Source organism: Carettochelys insculpta, chromosome 1 (genome assembly GCF_033958435.1).
Source record: "Carettochelys insculpta isolate YL-2023 chromosome 1, ASM3395843v1, whole genome shotgun sequence".
Lineage (NCBI taxonomy): Eukaryota > Metazoa > Chordata > Testudines > Carettochelyidae > Carettochelys > Carettochelys insculpta.
Genome location: NC_134137.1, coordinates 121337613 through 121357675, shown reverse-complemented (window position 1 = coordinate 121357675; position 20063 = coordinate 121337613). Strand labels below are relative to the sequence as shown.

General features: G+C 43.1%; 1 protein-coding gene across 2 annotated transcripts in view; it reads left to right on the top strand.

Moving 5' to 3' along the window:
• The window catches only part of RASA3 (RAS p21 protein activator 3), a 205485-nt gene that overhangs the window by 164023 nt on the left and 21399 nt on the right, over positions 1 to 20063 (top strand). For both annotated transcript variants that reach the window (XM_074990917.1, XM_074990928.1), the window contains exons 8-14: positions 4100 to 4179; positions 9497 to 9601; positions 10655 to 10811; positions 11591 to 11739; positions 16911 to 17025; positions 19046 to 19120; positions 19737 to 19860. In XM_074990917.1, the coding sequence (XP_074847018.1) occupies positions 4100 to 4179; positions 9497 to 9601; positions 10655 to 10811; positions 11591 to 11739; positions 16911 to 17025; positions 19046 to 19120; positions 19737 to 19860 (805 nt within the window). The remainder of the gene's footprint in view (positions 1 to 4099; positions 4180 to 9496; positions 9602 to 10654; positions 10812 to 11590; positions 11740 to 16910; positions 17026 to 19045; positions 19121 to 19736; positions 19861 to 20063) is intronic.

Here is a 20063-nt window from a genome sequence, read left to right as displayed (position 1 = left end):
CAAAGAAGGAGGGAATTGCAGAAATGCCAAGGAATGAATACCTTTCTCCCCTACAGGCATTTTTAAGTCATCCCTCTCCTGTACATTGCACAGCCCCAGCCTACCTGGAGCTCAGTCGCTTAGCGATGTGAAAGGATTGAGTACTCTTGTGAAATGACTTATATGAGTGAAACTCATGGGAAATATTCCTTTACTTGAACAAGAAGAAGTTCTGTGGCACCTTATATACAAACAGGTGTTTTGGAGCATAAGCTTTCATAGGCAAAGACCTGCTTCATCTTTGTCCACGAAAGCTTTTGCTCCAAAATATGTTAGTCTATAAGGTGCCACAGGACTTCTTGTTGTTCTCGAAGATACAGACTAACAAGGCTACCTCTCTGATTCCTTTACTTGGTTTCTAGAGGGTACATGCTGAGCACAGGGGAACAGAGGAGCATAAAGGGGCTCTGAAAATCCCGGATATTCCTAGGGGAGAAGTCCCTGGTGCAGAAACTGAGGAGGACAGGCTGTCTTCTAGGAACCCCTTTACGTATCCTGGCGTAAGAAGGTGAACGAGGACAGGCAGGGCCATATTGGGAACCGAGAAGGCAGACTGCGTAGTGGGAAGATGCCTAGGAAGCTGGGGACTGGCTTACGTTTAGGTAGCCTCTTGTGCCAGAGCAGCTGAGAATTAGGAAGGTAAAAAGATAGTTTAAAGCCAATTTAGGCCCCTCCTCCCTCTGGACTGTGAATCCCAGACTCCTGATTCCATCCTTTGAATTAATGCCTCCCACGCAAGTACCGTTTAAATATATGGCTCTGCGTGTGTTCGTATGAAGCTGAACAATAAGTGCTCATAGAATGAACCCTTAGACCCATCTGCAATGCTTCAGCTGATTGGTTTTAGTACATGCTCACTAGTGAGGTTGTGCCAGAGGCCTAGAATAGGTCTCTGCTGTAATTTTTCTTGGAAAATTCTCATGCTCAGCCAAGTGGCACGTTGTTGAAAGCCATTTTAGTGTGCCTGTGCCCGCTCGCTGTGCCTGTCCGCGCCAGTGCTCTTCCATGAATCCGGATGCTGCAAGGCTTTTTTTCAGTTTAGCACACCCATAACGGTTTGGCATTTTACATGGCCTTGCCTTCTGCCTGAGTGCCTGTGCGGTTCATGCCCTCTGAGGGAGAATAGACATGTCCCTTCTAGGAAACCCTCATGTCTGCTGGCTTGGTAGCTGGTTCTTCAGCCTGTCCCTGTCTGCAATGCTTGGCTTCTTCTCCCTTGGGTGCTTTTCTTTCTGTCTTGGTCTGGAGACTGGTAGGGAAACATAGGGCCACATACTCATCTGTGTTCCGGCCCAGGAACCCTGTTTAGGAGTCTATGGTCTGGCCCTTCAGTCCCTTTGCCATTTTTCCATGGGCTAGTCCTACCTTTTACCCAGCTTGTCAACATCTTTCCCTGGCCTCCAGATTCTGCTGTCCCGCCTGGGAACCTGTCATTCCTCCGTGCTGCTGTTTTTGTACCCTCAGTGCTGCTCCCCGTCACCCACCGCTGCTGGGCCGTGATCGGTAACTCCTCTCTTCTCCTGGGCTAGTCCATTTTTTCCCTTGAAGTCCCTTATGGTTTAGGTAGGGCCCTACCAAATCACCATCCATGTGGGTCAATTTTCTGGTCATAGGATTTAAAATAGAGCAAATTTCAAGGTTTCAGATATTAAAATCTGAAATTTCGCTGGGTTGTAACTGTCCATTCGTCAGGGCCCTAGACTTTGTTCAGCTGCCAGGCTTTCAGCAGTACCCATCAGCTGAACCCCCTTCCCAGTTAGCCTTCCCCTTGGGGGTCTCTGCAGGCCAGCCTCCTCCTGTCAGGGCTTGGTTGTTGTGTGGGAGGAGGCAGCTTTTACACTGCTCTCCTGCTCCCAACTTAGTCCCAGCTGGTTGGGTGAGAGGGGACTGAGTTGGCAGAAAGGGAGCTGCAGACAAGCTCACCTTCTGTCCATGTTTCAGGTCCCTAAAGATTCCTTCCCCGAGCATCATTCGTTCCCCAGACTCTTTGGTCTCTATAGCTGTCTCTGGGACCCTACCAAACCCTTAAAAGGCAGCACCTAGGCTGACTGCTAGATACTACTGCCCACGATGGCAAACTACCCTGACACATGTGCTACCTATAAGCAGTGGTAGCAGAAAACGTGTAAAAATGTGCCTTTTCGTTGTGTGGCTGGGGATGTGGGCACGATCGTTTCTTAGGGCTGGGCTACATTAGACAAGGAAGTCAGCTGAACTGCTGTAGTGAAGAGGGTGTGAAAGGGCCACACCCCTGAGCAGCATAGCTAAGAAGACCCACTTCTCTTTGTAAAAAGTGCTAGGTTGACCTCACTACTGCCTCCCAGGAAAGTGGATTACCTATGTCAATGGGAGAATCCGTCCTGTAGGCATAGGTAGTGTCTATGCTTGAAGCTGTTACAGAAGTGCAATTGTAGCATTTCAACTGTAGACAAGCACTTAAAGTCACTAGTGAGATTTGCAGTAGGGGGTGAGTGGATAAATTTGTGCTGAGCTGCTGAAATGATGTGGTGTGTTAAATTACAGTATGCTGTGGCTCCCAGGTACATTTCAGTCAATTATATAATAAGAGCAGTGGTCTCCAGTACTTCTAGCTACCTTGAGCTTTCATGAAAAAAAAAAAAAGCTATTTGTTTGACTTTGTGTGCTGAAGAGTATTTTTGTGTTCAGCTAAATCCTTACTCATCCTGTATACCTACTGATGCACAAAAGAAAAAATAAGAAGTTAAGCTTTATAATAAAAGCTCTTTTTTGTGGATGGCACATTTTACTTGACAGGAATGTTTTAAACCTATCCCGAAGATGAGCTGCTGAGCAGCTTTTGGTTGCACAGTCAGTATGCTTTGCTTTCCTTTGATCAGTTCTTGCTGTGGTTACTGCTGGGTGGGGTACCTCTTGCTTCTGGGTGGGGTAAGTTTCTGTCCTACTTTGGTCAAAAATATAAAAACCTCAAGGCCTTTATTTCTTTGGTGGTGTTAACAAAAGCAGATTTTTAGATATCCCATCTAAAAACTTAGTTTCCTCCAGTGTTTTTCACATGTACCATCTTTGTAGTCTGTTAACAACGCTTTGCTTTTTTGCTTTTTGCTTTCGCAAGTATGGGTGGAGGGAAGAAAAAGCTGCATTGTGGTGCTAAGAAATTTTAGTGCTTCTCCCTTATCATGGTACACAAGCCCAGCTCCACAGTTCTTGAAAAATCAGCTATTCTGCATGCTTGAGTGGGCACACTTAGCTGACTTTCAAAGATGCCTGAATAGGCCCGTGATTCCCCCACCTTTTCACTAGTCCAGACTCCCAATTAGCCCACCAAACCATTCATGGATCCCCACCAAAGCCAATTCTAGCCGGTATGCACACATCATTAAATGAAAAAGGAAACCCCGACATAGATTTTTAGACAGCAGTTAATAACATTATTGGAATTTATTTAATTTTAAAAAATTGATTGTAGCTTTGCAATTTAGTTGAAACTTATTTTCTATGATCACTTTTATTTATCTTTTTTCCACAGAGGGGTCTGCGGACCCCAGGTTGGGAACCACAGGAATGGACAGCACTCTCTTTTACTATTCTGGGTGATACTGTATTAAAGGGATTTGTGTGTATCAATATGGAAGCATTGGATTGCTTCAGTTGCCTTTCTTTGCGAACTGCAGCAGAAAATCATTGTATGGAGTCTGTATTTAAAACCAGATTGTTTAATTGTTATGGATTTTTTTTCTTTTTTTTCAGGTAGACTTTAGATGTTGACATCACCCCCTTTGTGTGATTTTGTAGGTCTAACCTTTAAGCACTGATGTGAAACCCTCCAATGTGTTCTTATCTACCCTGTGCTAATGAGAGTTTGGAGTATGGTATAATTACTTTTAGCAGTGATCCTGCACGCACTTCTGCCTAATGAGTCATCCTGCTGAAGTTAACGGGACTATTCACATGCATAAAGATTGGCAGAATCAAAAACTGAACTACAGCCGGGGAAAGGCAAGCTATCAATATGTGGAAAGAGCATAGTGAGATCACCGTTTTAAATATTTTTATAATTTTTGTTTCTTTTTCACACCAGGTAACCAGACCCTGCAGCTACAACAAAAAATCTCATTTTGATGTTGAAGATGCAGACGAGGTGGACAAAATGGAGATTAGGTAATATAAAAAAAATGGAACGTAACAAACTTGTTTTTCTAACCTTATACAATTTTGCATTAAATTCAGTTTTGGACTTCACAAACCTAGGTTTAGAGTTTATAACTGAAGACCAGGCTCTTCCCTTCTCTATATCGATATGCTATTTACTTTCAAGGTTCAGCAGAAAACAAGAAATAACATCTGAGGAATGCAAGGTACTGCAGCTCTGTTGTGGGAGAGAGTCTAGGGCCCTTTGCCCCAGTCTCCTCCAATTAAGACTCTACATCAGAGGTATGGGGCAGGGGATGGATCAGAGGTTAGGTGTAGGATCAGAGGTGAGGACCATCTGGGGACCCAGGCTAACCTCCCAGAGGATGGGGAAGGGTGCACCATCTGGTTGCCCCCTACGCCCACTCTGCTCCAGTCCCACGTGCCTCTGCCATATCCCTGGCTCCTGACCTCATCCCCAGCCTTGGCACAGCTCCACTTCTGGCCCCACCTCAGCCCCCAGCCACAGTGCAGCTTCACACCCAGCTCTGCAACAGCCCCCAGCCACAGTGACTGGCTGCAGCTCCATTTCTGTCTCGGAACTGGGACAGGCAGAAAGGCCAGGGATGGAGCTGTGCCTGGCTGTGGGCCTGCCTCCTGGCCTCCACCACAGCCCAGCTGCAACTACACCCTGACCTCCAGCCTTGGTCCTGCTCCCAGCCTCAGCCTCACCCACAACTGTGGCCCTGGCATCAGCCCCCATATCCTGTCTGCACCCCCCACGCACCCAAGCTGCCCTGGTCCAGGTTTGGAGAGGTGGGACGGCAGATAGGAGTAGGGGAGATGTGTCCCTCAAAAGTTTGGAGACCACTGTTCTAGATCTATCACTCTGTAATTGTAAATAAGTTTAGCCCTTCACAAATGCGTGCTGCTCTATTAATCATGTGCATATGTCTATGTCTGAAAAGACTTTATTGTTTCTAAGACCAATACAAGACTGTTCTTAAGACCCAGTGAGGAGGAAGAAATACCTTGTTGGAGAAGTTTATGAAATGGTTTGGGAAAAGAGTAACAATTGTAATAAATAAAAGAAAGCAGATAAAGAGTTAGCTCTGGTTGGGCAGATTGTTTGTTGAAAGAACCTCCACTCCCATAGCAGACAGAGGATATTTGTTTCCATCTACTTCCCCCCACATCTACACACACAACCAGTCTGTTCAAGTCCTTTGACATTCTCTGTCAACATACCCTGAACTGATTGTGTATCTTACATTAAAGTACTGCCATTTTTATCTGAACATTTTCTGTTCATGGACTATACATGAGATTAAGTCCCTTGTAATTTTTTTTCTAACTGCACAAAGAGTTCTCATTTTCAGTGGCTGTAGGAAGTGGCAGGCCAGGGATGTCATTGTGTCAGTACCAGATGTTCCTTTTACATAGTTTTCCTTTTATTTTTTTTTTCTTCCTGTGAATAGAGGAACATTTTCTTGGCCATGAAGCCCTCAGATTGGTTATTGCAGCCATATTTGATAACAGATTGACCACTTCTAAAAATGCATCTTCCGTATTTTGCTTTTTTTTTTTTAAACAGCAGAACTAGGCTTTGGAAACTGGGATGTTGGTGATTATGTAGTAATTGACAGGCTCACTATATCTTTCGTACTCTAGGACACAAAAATGCAAAATTTAAAAACTGCACGCAGTAAGCAAGAGGCCTTGTCTATATGTTACAGATGGGTCCTGAATTGTGCTTCTAGCCACCTCCTCCCTTCCTTTCTCTAAAGTCTGCAGCAGAACTGCACTGAATTATATTCTATAATAAATGCATTTGGTGCCAGTTTTCCTCTCTTGAGAGCTGGTGTGTCCACATGGGTCATATTTAGAAATTGCATTTGTGGTAGGCATCTTCTCAGAAGTCAGTTATGCCAGGAACCAAAGGACACGTCACTTCCAAAAAAACGGTTTGCTGAATGAAGGTTTGGTCATGTGTAAATAGTGATTCGTCCTCCTGAAAATCCACCCCTTTCTTAACTTGGTTTTGGCAATCTCTATGACTACGTCTAAACTGTAGGCTTCTGTCAGGAGACCAGAGGTCTGTCTGCAGACGTCTGCTGCGTCAGAAGTGTTCTGCTGACATCCCTGTTTTCCTCATTCCATGAGGAAGAAGGGACATCTCAGCAGAGGGGGTTTTCCCTGACATTTGGCTCTGTGTGGACTGGCCAAATGTCGGGAAAGCCCCTCTCGACAGAACTGTTGTCAAGTGATACACAAATGCATTGCTCAATTTGCATATCTTTTGCCTACAGTTCTTGGCAGTTTAGACAGAGCCTATTATTGTAGCAGTAGTGTTCAGACTTCAGCCAGCTCAGTATCTCATTGTGCCAGAACAGAACTGGGTGAAAGAGGGACCAAAAGAAAGAATTGATTTTTTTTTTCTTTTTGCACCCTACCAAATTTGTTTCAGAAAATTTCAATTAGCTCAGGCCAACTCACAGTACAAGGCAGTCCCTGCCCAAAACATTTAACTCTAAGCTGAGATGAGATGGAGCAAGTTGGTACAAATAACCCATGCAATTTAGTGCCACACGATATTATTGAGGCGTAAGGCATGAGTGGTTTAAAATGTATGAGAGATTTATGATATTATATTCTGTTACACTAGTTAGAAATAGAATACACTTCTATGAGGAATAGGAACCCCAGGCTTCAAGGCATGCCAGCCATCAGCTGCACGGAACTAGGAAGAAACCTTCCATGAGAGTACGCCTTTGCAAAATGGTCCCTAATGGACCTGCTTTATCACGTAGGAGTGGCTCCTGTTGAAGGTAGAATATCAGGCTAACTGTTGTACTGCTCTGATTGAGTATGTCTGTGGAACATGGAATGGACATTTAAAACTCCCTGCCTCTTTATTAGGACACCTGGTTTTTTTCCATCTCTTTTTATTACAAGTCTTGCTGTTCTTCCCTTACGCCAGAGCCTTGCATGGATCTCTTTTTAATCCCACTCTCCCGCCCCCTCAGTTATGTCAGTGGGCACTGCAGCATTCCGGTCCCATGCAGAGCTCTACCTTATGCCAGTGTTCCCCAAAGCACTCTCTCCTCTCCCAGCAAAACTGTTTTTCTTCAGCACATCCACAACCTTTTTAAAAAGGAAAAGTAAGATTCAGTAGCAAAGGAAAACGTCAAAATGTGAAGTAATTTACACGGAGACGTCTGCCTGAGTTTGTGGAGAACCTGGAGCAATACTGTCTCGTCCATCTTGGTGCTAGCTCGCACTCCAGTAGTTATACTCTCATTGTCAACATGGTTAACCCCTTCACGGTGTAGGAAAGCGTGTCTGAAAAGAGAAATAAGTATGGTACAGGGAGTTATACAAGAGTTTCCCAAATATGGGGGAACTGCACAAGAAAGAGGTACAAGCCTTTGACTGCACTAAGTGGGACTTCAGGGAGTAAGCGAGGTTCCATTTTCCTGAGAGAAGATTTGGCCTCAACTTTGGGAATTGCTGCAATACACAGAACATCATCGCCCCACAGGCCAATGACTGACAACTAGTAGTAAACACTCATCTCAGTTGCTGGGCTGCTTTCCAGCAGCACCAAGATTAGATGCTCGCAGATGTAGAGAGACCACTCTGTCATTTTGTTGAAATAGCAGTGTGTTTGTAAACCTGGACGAGTGGCTCTCAACCTGGGTTATGCATACCAATTCCCCCTCGGTTGTCTTCCATATGTGTGCAGAATAAATTTTGTTGTGTGCACTGAGGCATGTGTGGCCGTGCACCACCAGTAGAAACACACGTGGGCAGCTCTGAGCACGCTGCTAATCAGCTGGGCGACTCTGGAATCTTTTCTGGGTGACCACTCAACTGCGCGGCACATAAGGCATGCTGGTGCATACCCTTTTGGGTGACCAGAGGGGGGCTTCCAGGAGCTACATCAACTCATTTAGATATTTGTCTGGTTTTACAACAGGCTACGTAAATTAGCGAATGCACTAGCATGCTCATTACAAACTAAAATTTCATAGGGGCAATGATTTGGTTTTATACTGCCGTGTATACTATATCCTGAAATGTAAGTACAGTATTTATATTCCAATTGATTTGTTTGATAATTATTTGGTAAGAATGAGAAAATAAGTTGTTTTTCAGTGATAGCAGGGCTGACATTTTTTGTATCTTCAGGTTTTACATTTTCTAAGTTTTTAAGTGAAGTGCAATTTGGGAGTTCACAAGCCAGATCGGATTCTTGAAAGAGGTATAGGAGTCTGGAAAGGTTCAGAGCCAGTGACAGACAGAATAAACAGACATCTTGAAACTACCAACAGGAGGGTTAAACTCAAAAAACGTGGCAGGGAGCCAATAATTTAAACCCTAAAATGACAATGCACAGTCAGTATGAACAGGTAGTCACTACTGATTTATAGTCAGGTGTTTGGGTATCTGAGCCCATATGTTTAACAGGTGAATGACTATATCCAAGTGGGAAGGGGATCATTGATGTTTTGAACTAATCCTATTTTTGGTTTAGGCCCAGACTCCTTGACACCTAGGAGGTCCTGTGTGAGTAACGTGCCTCAAATAAAGGGGTTACAGTACCTGAGTTAGGAAAATCAAAACTGGAAGCAGTGTGGCTTGGGAACAAGGAAGTGTGAGCCATTTTAACTATCCAACCCTTGTCCCAGAATGGTGTGTTTAACATCCCAATAGAGGAACGGCACCTGTGAATTGCAAACCCTTCTGCTGCTTTTGAAAGTGTAAACTCCTGTGAATAAAACAGATGAGGAAAGGATGTACTAAACTACAGTAAACTCTGTCTTAACCAGCATTCTATCATCCAGAATTCTCAAATCGCCAGCATTTTAACCATAAGTGAAATTTAGTTACGTTTTCTGTAAGCACAGCATAGTGAAAGTAAACACAAATAAATACAGCAAGTACAATATAAGTTTACAGTGTACAATACTGCTATTGTTGATAAATAAAGTACCCTGCATACATTTTTATTTGTGTCTTAATATCTAATCTTGTTTTTCTTTAGTGTTATGTGTTGCTAGGTATACCTGTAGTGTTATGTGTTGCTAGGTATACCTCTCCATTATCCAGAATATCTGAATATCTGGCAACGTTCTGGTTCTGGGGCTGCCAGATATGAAAGAGTTTACTGTATCCAACAATGTAAACTCCTCTTTGGCTCCTTGGAAATAAGTACAGTATGTTTTTCTGAATGTATATAACGGAATGAAAAATGAAATTAATAAAAGAAAAAGATGGCTATTGTGTTTTTTCCCCACATTTTGAATATGAGTTTATTTTGATTTTTGGTTTTGTTTTCTTACAGAGTAGACCTTTGGAATGCCAGCAACTTGAAGTTTGGAGATGAGTTTCTAGGAGAACTAAGACTTCCTTTAAAATTTCTCCGACAATCCAGCTCTTATGAAGCATGGTACTTGCTATGTGTTTTTCTTTCTCGTAAAAGAAATGGTACTGTTTTTAGTACTGCATGTGTTATATTTTCACTACAAAACCCTAACAGTGACTACTGATGTGTAACAAAGTTTAAATGCCTTTAACTTCCCTCTAGTTTCTAACACAAAAAAACTAACCTATAGCCAAACTGTCGAAATAAAGATACTGAAATATGTGAAGCTTTGATTGGATGGCATAACCGTTGAAGAATTGGCTGTTTTAATGTGCATGCAAATTAGGTAGGTGTTCTCACGCATTAAACTTTATGATGTTATGCACTGCAGTTCTTCAGTGATGCCATAGTTTTCTCAGTGTAAGAAGGGTAGCCGAGTTAGTCTGTAGCCACAAAAACAGCGAAAGTCCTATGACACTTTAAAGACTAACAGATTTTTGGAGCCTAAGCTTTCATGGGCAAAGACCCACTTCGTCAGAGGCATCTGTCTGTAAGGTGCCACAGGACTTCTCATAGTTTTCTTACTATATGGGATTTTATATTTCTTAAGAATACAACACTTTATTGTCAGAATTTTCCTACAGGTTGACCATCTCTAATCTGCAACACTATCATCTGACAGTATCCATAAGCTGGCATGATTTTAGTTTGCCCAACAACCACTCATCATGAGTGTGGCCAAGCTTTCTGTGGTCAGATTAAGTTTACTTACAGTTGCCAGTCCCCGCTCTCAGTGTTCCGTGCTGTTATTTAACTGTAATTTACCCCTAAATGTCTTCTAAGAGCCAGTAAGCAGTGAAAGTGTTGGTAATGCTGCTAGGCAATATTGGCCGCCTGTCGTCTGGCAGATTCTCTCATTGGGCGTTGGTCAGGTCCTGTGGGTGCCGGACACGAAAGGCTCAACCTGTAGTTGAGTTAATGCAAAATAAATTGGTGAGTCTCTCGGGAAATCTAATTCAGAACATCAGAAAGTCACTATGTTTGCCAATATTACATCTTACCTACTTATTACATATGCTCATGTGCGGCTTGAGAGCATTTTTTGTGTTTCAAGACAAACTATTTTTTGCTTGACAGGTATTTCCTGCAGCCCAGAGATAATGGCAGCAAGTCATTGAAGCCAGATGACCTTGGGTCCTTAAGGTTAAATGTGGTTTACACTGAGGACCATGTTTTTTCCTCTGACTATTACAGCCCACTTCGAGACCTCCTGTTAAAATCTGCAGATGTTGAGGTAATTTATTTGCTGCTGCTTGTTGTTTACCTGGTGATTATCCTAAAACCCCCCAAATATTTTTCATTTTACAAGTGAGGTAATAGAACTGAAGTGGCCAGTGATCTCACCTGCTACCCTTTTATCCACTTGAGACTTTCAAAGGCTGCATATCCCTTGTGCTTGTTTTCAGTTCTTGCAGAAAAGATCTCTATCTGCACACGCTGATGGTAAATGCAGACACACCCATTTACAGCAGTAGTTATGAAAACCCACATATACTCCCCACCTGTCTAATCCTACATGTGAATGCAAAATAAACCTGTTACGTTTAATCAGTCAGCTTGCTACTACTGGAAAAGAAATGATACCTGCATTTACGTAGAAAAAATATTTTGTGTGTGTCCCTGGGTGCACAAACTAAGCTGTTGTACTAGACTGCTTCCCCGAAGAAAGCTGTGTTTAACTTCTTCGATTGTGGCTTTAAAATACAGCAAAAAGTCCAGGTTTTTATTTACATTATTTCACAAGCAGGCTGCAATGTTCATTGAAAGCACATACTAACAATAGGAAAACAGGGACTGCATTGTCATGGTTTTTAAATTGCTGCCCTCTTGTGAGCAAAACATACAACTAACAAAGTGGAAATTGAGACCCAGCCATGCCGTATGTCAGGGCACGGCAGTTGGCATGGATGGTATTGTATGAGGAGTCTATGTGAAGAAAAAGAAGCCCGTGTTAATAAGTGGTGATTACTGTGGATGCATATCTCAAAATGTTTGCTTGTCTCTATTGTTCAGCCTGTTTCAGCATCTGCTGCACATGTGTTGGGTGAAGTTTGCAGAGAAAAACAGGAAGCAGCCATACCTCTGGTGAGGCTTTTTTTACACTATGGCAAAATTGTGCCTTTCATCAGCGCAATTGCAAATGCTGAAGTGAAGAGAACTCAGTAAGTACCAACAAGCCACTCATTTTTAAATAAAATGTCAGGTGTTTGCTGTAACATCATGCTCAATGTATGGAATCACAATGGCTTTTTTTAACAAAAGCAATCATTATGACTGTCTGGTACTTGCGATAGCACCCAGGGGCTCCAGTCAGCAACCAGGGCCCTGTGCAAATGTATAACCCAAGATTATCCCTACCTGGGAAAATAGGTGGGTTAAGGCTTCAGAGAAGCTCCTCATAGAGATCTGCACAGCTACCTCATTAGCCCCCTTCAAAACTCACCTGAGAACTTCCTTTTTGGTGGCGCTTACCATGAAAAACCTGGCAGCAGTTAGGCCACTGTTCGTTCTCACCAGTCCCTTGTACGGACCAGTGGTCTCATTGTTGCCTTATTCTCCCATGTCTCTGTATCCGTGTCTCGTTTTATGCTTGGATTGTAAGATCTTGGGGGGCCATCTTTTTGTTCTGTTTATACAGTGCCTGCCCCAGTGGGTTCCTGGCCCTGGAGTGGGGATCTTAGGTGCTATGGTAAATACAAGTAATCGGTGGGGGTTTTTTTGTGTTGGTGCTCACCAGTACTGAGTACCGGCACCTCAGCTGCCCCAACCATGTGTAAGCGGGGGAATGGTCCTGCTATTGTGGGGAACTTTCCTGGCTTCTGTACTACCCTGGTGAAGTGGACCTGTGAAAGGATCTGAGTCCTCACTCCCACTCCCTTTACCCAATGGCCTCCCTGACCCTCAGGGCTTCCCTTCCACTCCTCTGAGTAGCACAGTCCTTGAAATCCCAACTAGGTTGGGGCCAGGTTTCCTAGGGCTGAACCCCAACCTCACGGTCACTTAGGACAGGGGCTAGGGTGTCCCCATTCCAGGGTGCTCCCTTCACAGTGGACGCTTTCCTGAGCCGTGGATCACCTCATACGGTTCAAAGTGAATACAATTGATTACACAGCAGCCGATTAAAAAGAAAAGAATAAATAAAAACGAGAAAGGTTTAAAGAGAACACACAGCCCTGCTCTGCGGCACAGGGACATCACAACCAGCAGTTTGCTGAGCGTAAGCACAGTTCACAGTCTGTTCCTCTTAAGTTCCAGGGCTCCCTCTCAGACTCTGGCTGCGCTGCAGGGGTGGGGCTGCAGGTCGAACATGCTTGCTCAAGCAGTGACCACAGGACTTCACGCTCAAAAGTGACAGGGCCCTTCTCCTATTTGGAGTTATAATCCCTCTCCATGTCTGGCCTGCAAGGCCTCCTGGCTGTGGTGTTTCCCTGCCCAGAGCCTCTCGCCCTCCTTTTGCTGGTCCCATCTGCTCACCACACCCAGCTGCCGACTGTGTTGTGTTGCCAGCCTCCAGCTCCTTGCATTGCTCCTCTGACCCCTTTGGCTCTCTGGTGACTGCAGGTCTGCTTCTTAGCACAGGATTGGTGCTCTTTCGGCTGCGTGTCCCTCTGGCTCTGGCACTGCAGGGCTGCCTCCCGGCACAGCTGCGCCCCTTGCTGCTCTTCTTAGCCCTCTCTCCTCTTCTCTCAGAGGCCCAGTCAGAACCCAGCTCACACAGAGGACAGGACCTGGCCTCCCGATTCCCTCGTTTGCCTGTCCAACCTGTCAGTCTAGCTGACCTGGAATGTTGGCCTCTTTCCACTATCCCTGGGGACTGTCCATCTCAGGGCCCTGGTTTCTCACGGACCCTTCCCTTTTAGTGCTGGGAGCTAGCCAGCCAGCCAAAACCCCCACTGAGTTTTAGTATGGGGCCCACAGTCCCCTTACCACTCATGGATTGGCTGGGGGTGGGGTGGGGCGGGAGTGATCTGAGGACTGGCACTTTTTTTTTTTCACAAAAAAGGCATTGCAAGTAGTAAATATTAATTATAGTAATCAAACCCTGCAATGGTTTTCACAGTTCATAACAAATCATTTCTTAATAAAGCATCTACTTCTTAATAGAACAATTAGAATAATGGTATATAAAGGAAAAGTCCGTTTCTCCATGGAAATCAGCTTTGCTATGACATTTGAGACAAATCTTGTCCAAACATCTAATCTTTCCAAATGCAGGGCTGTAGCACAAAGGATGGGGTGACAAGTGGCAGTGGATGAGGCAGAAATTAGGTGCTTCCTTAACACTCACAAATTCTTGCCACAAAGAATTGTCTGAGGATTTTGTATAGTGCCAGTCACTATAGCACTGTATCCACATCAGATGCAGTGTGTCTGAAGTTCATTACCATCTGAAGTTGATTTAATGATCTGCATCTGTATGCCTTTGGGTTGCAACCCACTGCCTGGGGGACAGTTACTGCCATTAAAGTATCAAGTGCCACAGACACAACCAAATGAAGCCTTTGTACAGTGTCTTTTCACACAGAGCAAGGACTGGAATACTCCCCTACGTGTAGAGATAGTCCCTCTGCGTAGGCTGAGGGTAATGTGAGGAAAGGTGTTCTTCCCCTGGCTTGCCACGTACCTGAACCTCAGACATGGGGGACATTCATTTTCAGGGCTTTCAGGCCAGCACCTTTCAAAGGCAGTAGTTTTACTTCTTTAAAAACAGAAAAATGAATTTAGCAGAAGAACTCACCACCCTCTCCCTCTCTTGTAAACAGGTGCAATAATAGAAAAATATGAACTGTTGAATAGATGCTTCATTGAGTAAGAGAGCAACCAGATAACTGAAGGCCCAGTTGTACAGGTGCAGTTAAGTAACATGCATGTAGAAGAGGAAGGCAGATATGTTAGTGGTTTAAATTGCTCCTGCAAATAATTGTGGGAGCCAAATGAGTTGGAAATTATTTCTGTACTTGTGGGTGCAAAAAAGGAGTCCAGTGAACAATAGATTGCAAATCTGATGTAGAAGCTAATGGCTGTTTGCCAATTTAAGAGGCCAAAAGCAGCCATGCGCTTGTTAACTGGTCTGGGTTTTTTTAAAAGAATATTTCAGTTTCTGTGTGTATATATCCTTTTAGAGGGCCACTGTACCAATAATAAAATACCAATTAAGCAAAAGGGCCCTGCAAATAGTACTTTGGTTGGGGAGTGGCCTTTGTGGTTTCCTCTATTTATAGCTTAACCACTGCTGGACAGGCTCTATAGCATAATTAAAAGCAGCACATTAGTGGATGCTGCAAAGCAAGAGAGATGTAAAGAAGCCACATAGAAGAAGGAGTGAGAATACCATTCCAACAGAGTTATTTCTGACTGTCTAGGTTAATATTGACTTGAGAGAACAACACTGTGCCATGCCTAGGAAATCTGTATTTTTATCAGTAAGATTGATTTCAACATATGTAAGGAATGCGTTTCTGAAGATCATTCACAAACCTACAGGCTGTAATAGTGCAAATATAACGTTACAGTAAACTCTTTCATATCCAGCAGCCCAGGGACCAGGAGGTTGCCGGATATTCAAATAGTCTGGATAATAGAAAGGTTTACCTAGCAATGTATAACATGAAAGAAAAACAAGATTAGATATTAAGAAACAAACAAAAATGTATGCAGAGTACTTTATTTACCAACAACAGCAGTATTGTACACTGTAAACTTATACTGTTTTTGCTGTATTTATTTGTATTCACTTTTGGTATGCTAAAATTTATTTATGGTTACAATGCTGGTTATTTGAGAGCTCTGGCTGATCGAATGCCGACAATGAAAGAGTTTTACTGTAACAAGTGATACGGTCACTTCTTTTATGCACAGTCCTACAAAGAGAATTGTGTGAGTGACCCCCCACTGAATTAAATGTGCATTTGTGTGTGCTCAGGGGTCTACTTGCACAGTTCTGTTTGCAGGCTTGGGGCCTATGCAAGGCATAACTTACAATATTTCATCAAACATGGTACTGTAGTTCAGCCACATAAGGTCACTGAGGTCATACAATCTTGTTAATCACTCCAAATATGCCTTTTTAAGAGTAACTTAAATCCCATGCCCAGTAAGTCATGAGACTGAAATGGCTGCCTCCCAAGTTCATACTGGGCAGTAGTGCATGAAAGCACAGACATCTTTCATGTTTTTTCCATTAGGCTATAAGTTCCTTGTGGCAGGATCTGTGCCTCAGTGTGTGTTTGGGCAGTACTTGGTGTAGTGGAACTCCAGTACATTACCGTAATAAGAATTATGACAAACTCCTTAGATTCTCAATTCCTCTGAGAATGCTGATTACTATTGTTTTTCTGTGATAAGCTGGAAATGCACCAAATCCTGCACAGTGCATTTCATGGAAGCCCTTGTACAAGAACATAAGAATGGCCATTACTGGGTCAGACCAGTATCTGAGCCAGTATCCCATTCTTATGTTCTTATCATGGATAGTTCTCTGAAAACATCCACACAGTGTGGAGTGGCAGTCAAAAAAGCAAATAGGATGTTAGGAGTTATTGAAAAAGGGATAGAAAATAAGACAAAGAATATGTTACTTCCCCTGCATAAAGCTGTGGTACGCCCACATCTTCAATACTGCGCATAGATGTGGTCTCCTCACCTCAAAAAAGATATTTTGGCATTAGAAAAGGTTCAGAAAAGGGCAACTAAAATGATCAGGGGTTTGGAACGGGTCCCATCTGAGGAGAGGCTAAAATGACTGGGACTTTTCAGTTTAGAAAAGAGGAGACTAAGGGGGGATATGATAGAGGTATATAAAATCATTAGCATTGTGGAGTGGTTGAATAAAGAAAAGTTATTTACTTGTTCCCATAATATAAGAACTAGCAGACACCAAATGAAATTAATGGGTAGCAGGTTCAAAACTAATAAAAGGACGTTCTTCTTCACAGAAAGCACAGTCAACGCTTGGAACTCCTTGCCAGAGGAAGCTGTGAAGGCTAGAACTATAACAGAGATCAAAAAAGAGCTAGATAAAGTCATGAAGGTTAAGTCCATATAAGGCTATTAGCCGGGGGGTAGGAATGGTGTCCCTGGCCTCTGTTTGTAAAAGTCTGGAGATGGATGGCAGGAAACAAGTCACTTGATCATTGTCTTCGGTCCAACCCCTCTGGGGCACCTGGCATTGGCCACTGTCGGCAGACGGGATGCTGGGCTAGATGGACCTTTGGTCTGTCATTCTTATGAGTCAAGGAAAATATTTGTGTGCATTCAAAAACAAGCTTTTCATTTCTGTATGTTAGTGGTTTTATTACAACAGACTAAACAATAGAAAATGTTTCCCTTCCAGAGACCCCAACACCATTTTCAGAGGAAATTCATTAACCTCCAAGTGCATTGATGAGACAATGAAACTGGCAGGGATGCATTATCTTCAGGTCACGCTAAAGCCAACTATAGATGAGGTAAGACCAAATTCAGAATACTTCTTTGGTAAAAGTTCAGCCTAATGGGCCTTCTAGGAGTAAGTGTTGTTAATGTCTTGCCCTTTTAGGACTGCTCCGTAGGACTAATGTCAAGATCTTATTTTTACATGTATCAGAGTGGTAGCTGAGTTAGTCCATATCCTCAAAACGGAGGTTAGGTCCATAAAAAGCTATTAGCCAGGGGGTAGGAATGATGTTTGTCAAAGGCTGGAGATGGATGGCAGGAGACAAGTCACTTGATCATTGTCTTCGGTCCACCCCCCCTCTGGGTCCTTGCCCACAAAACTTGTGCTCCAAAATATCTGTTAGTCCATTAGGTGCCACAGGACTTCTTGTTGTTTTACATGAAAATCCATGTGGTGTTCATTACACAGTGACTCACCCAGTTCATGAGCTGTGGACTTTCATTAAACAAAAATAAAAAGTTTCCATAAGAAAAAGCTTTTTGTCTTTTAAAATAAATCATTTGGACTACGGTTACACTACAGCTATCTGTCAGCGGAATTCACTGTCAGAAGAGTTTTCCTGACAAAACCTTTTTCAACAGATCACATGTACACACAAAAGCAAATTGGAAGAGCACTCCGCTCTGTCAACAGAGCAGCCCGGCTGCCTGGCCGCTCTCTCGACAAAACGGGCAAACAGAAGCAGAGCAGACAGGGCTGCCCATTGTTGTGGATGCCCGGTCTGTCGAGAGAGACCCCTTCGGGGCATTTACAGAGCTGTTTTATCAACAGAAATCTGTCAACAGCCGTGTTCTGCCTGAGAGTTTTGAGGCAGAACACTGCTGGTGAAGGTGCTGGGTTTTGTCGACACTGTTGACACAACCCATTTTGTGTATAAACGCTTCATGAGTTTTGTCAAGAAAACTCCAGTTTTGTCGACAAAACTCTCTAGTGTAACCATAGCCTTGGGTTCTAGAAAATGGTTAAAAGCAAAATACAATAAAATCCTGGTTATCTGACGTAATCAGGACTGACCAATGGTTGGATAACTGGAAATGTTGGCTAATTGCAAGGAGGAAGGAAGACACAAGGGGCAGAAGGCTGCCAGCTGCTGGGCTTCTTCTGCAGGGCGGGAGGCCAGCTGCCTGGGCAGGCTACCCGCTGCTGGGGGCCAGCTCCTGCAGTGGGCTGCCAGCTGCCACTGTGCCAGCTCCCTGGAGCATGCTCCCCAAGGTAGGAAGCCCCAGCTAGCCCTAAGGCAGACAGCCCCTGCCAGCCCTGGTATGGGCCGCCTTGAGCCATTTCCCAGTGGCAGTGGAACCGGGGCAAGATTATCCGACCCCCAGTTACCAAACATTCCATTGTACCCTACACTGCCTGGGCAGTGTGGGATAAAGTGGAATGCTGGATAACCATGGGTCAGATAGTCGGGGCTTTACTGTGAAAGCCTAAGAAAATAACACTGCACATGGCAGAAAGTAGCCATTGATCATAAATAACACAATTCTTCCTGTTGCTTTAAGTGGATATGATTATTTCTAAATAACTGCATGTGTGTTATCTGGCAATGTGGTGAAGTTTTATTATCTCTTCAGTCCAGTATGACTATTCTTCATTTCCCCCCCCTCCCCCCCCGCAGCAGAACCATAGCTGAGCAACAATTTCAGACTGCAGATTTCCTTTAAATGATTCAGCGCTTTTGTACCTAGACAATTACTGTGGTTTCTCATGGAGAAATACTGTTTTTTCTAAGAATAGTTTTACAGTACTCTCTCTTTCAAACAACAAATGTCATTTTAGATGATCTAGTTTGGGAAGACCTAATGAAAACATCATCTTTTTATGTTCAACATATTACCAACCATAGAAGCTAATATTCTGGAAAAATTCAAAATCTTGACTACCTGATCTGGTGTCCTGACAGAAGGAAAATTGCTAATAAAATAGCATTCAGCCCTTTACCAAAGAAAACTAACAACCTAAACTCTTTCTTTTAAGACCTCTTCCATCTTAAGGTAAGCTAGTGTACTAATTGTTCATCATGTTCTTTCTAGATCTGCCAACTCCATAAACCTTGTGAAATTGATCCTGTAAAGTTAAAAGATGGCGAAAACCTGGAAAACAACAGGGTATGCAATCATATATATAATGGACAGCAAACACTCTAATTATTTTGGGAATTTTGTCTCCCTTACTAAGGTAACCTGAACCCCATCTGGTGTTGTAAATTAAGCTGTCTATACCAGTACAACAGGAAGCTTCCTTAACACACTGAAAATGTATGTGATTTTTTGTTACATCAGTTTCATGTTGCATAGCATAATACTGAAATGTGGTGATGTCTAAATGTAAAATAGACAAGAAAATAGGACTTGTTTTCACTTCACTGCATAAATATCAAGTATGATAGAAATGGGGACTCTTTAGCCAACTGTTCCAAAGAGATTTGTAAAGATTAAAAAAAAAAAAGCACGCTTGATGGAATGAGGTCTTACTTGATGTCTGCCTTTTTGGCAGAAAAAAATACTGCGCTTTCAGCTTTGTATTCAGAAATATGCCTTACGAAAGAAGAGGGTGCCCATTGAATATGGAACTGTGTTTTTTTAATTACTTTAATTTTTTTGCAGAAATAATCTACTGTAGATTCCATTAGAGAAATTGTAGTAGCCTTGGTTTCCATGGAAGAGAAACAGTGTAGTTAAAACAAAGAATGAAATACATTTAACACCTGGCTAAATGTTTCAGGAAAATCTGAGGCAGTATGTTGACCGCATTTTCACTGTCATTACGAAATCTGGGGTGACCTGTCCTACAGTGATGTGCGATATTTTCTTTTCACTGAGAGAATCTGCTGCCAAACGTTTTCAAGGTGAGTTGCTGTGTGCCTTTTCAGCTTGTGTTGTATGTTATGTGATTTTGAAGTATATAATTTTTATTATCTACCAGTTTACATTATCCGAGTGTAGAGGTTAAAAGTACATTTCAGATTGGGTCCTGTTTTGAAATGTAATCTATGCGGTGTTTACCTCAGCTCTTCCTTAAAATTTGTTATATTCTACACTGAAAGCGGCC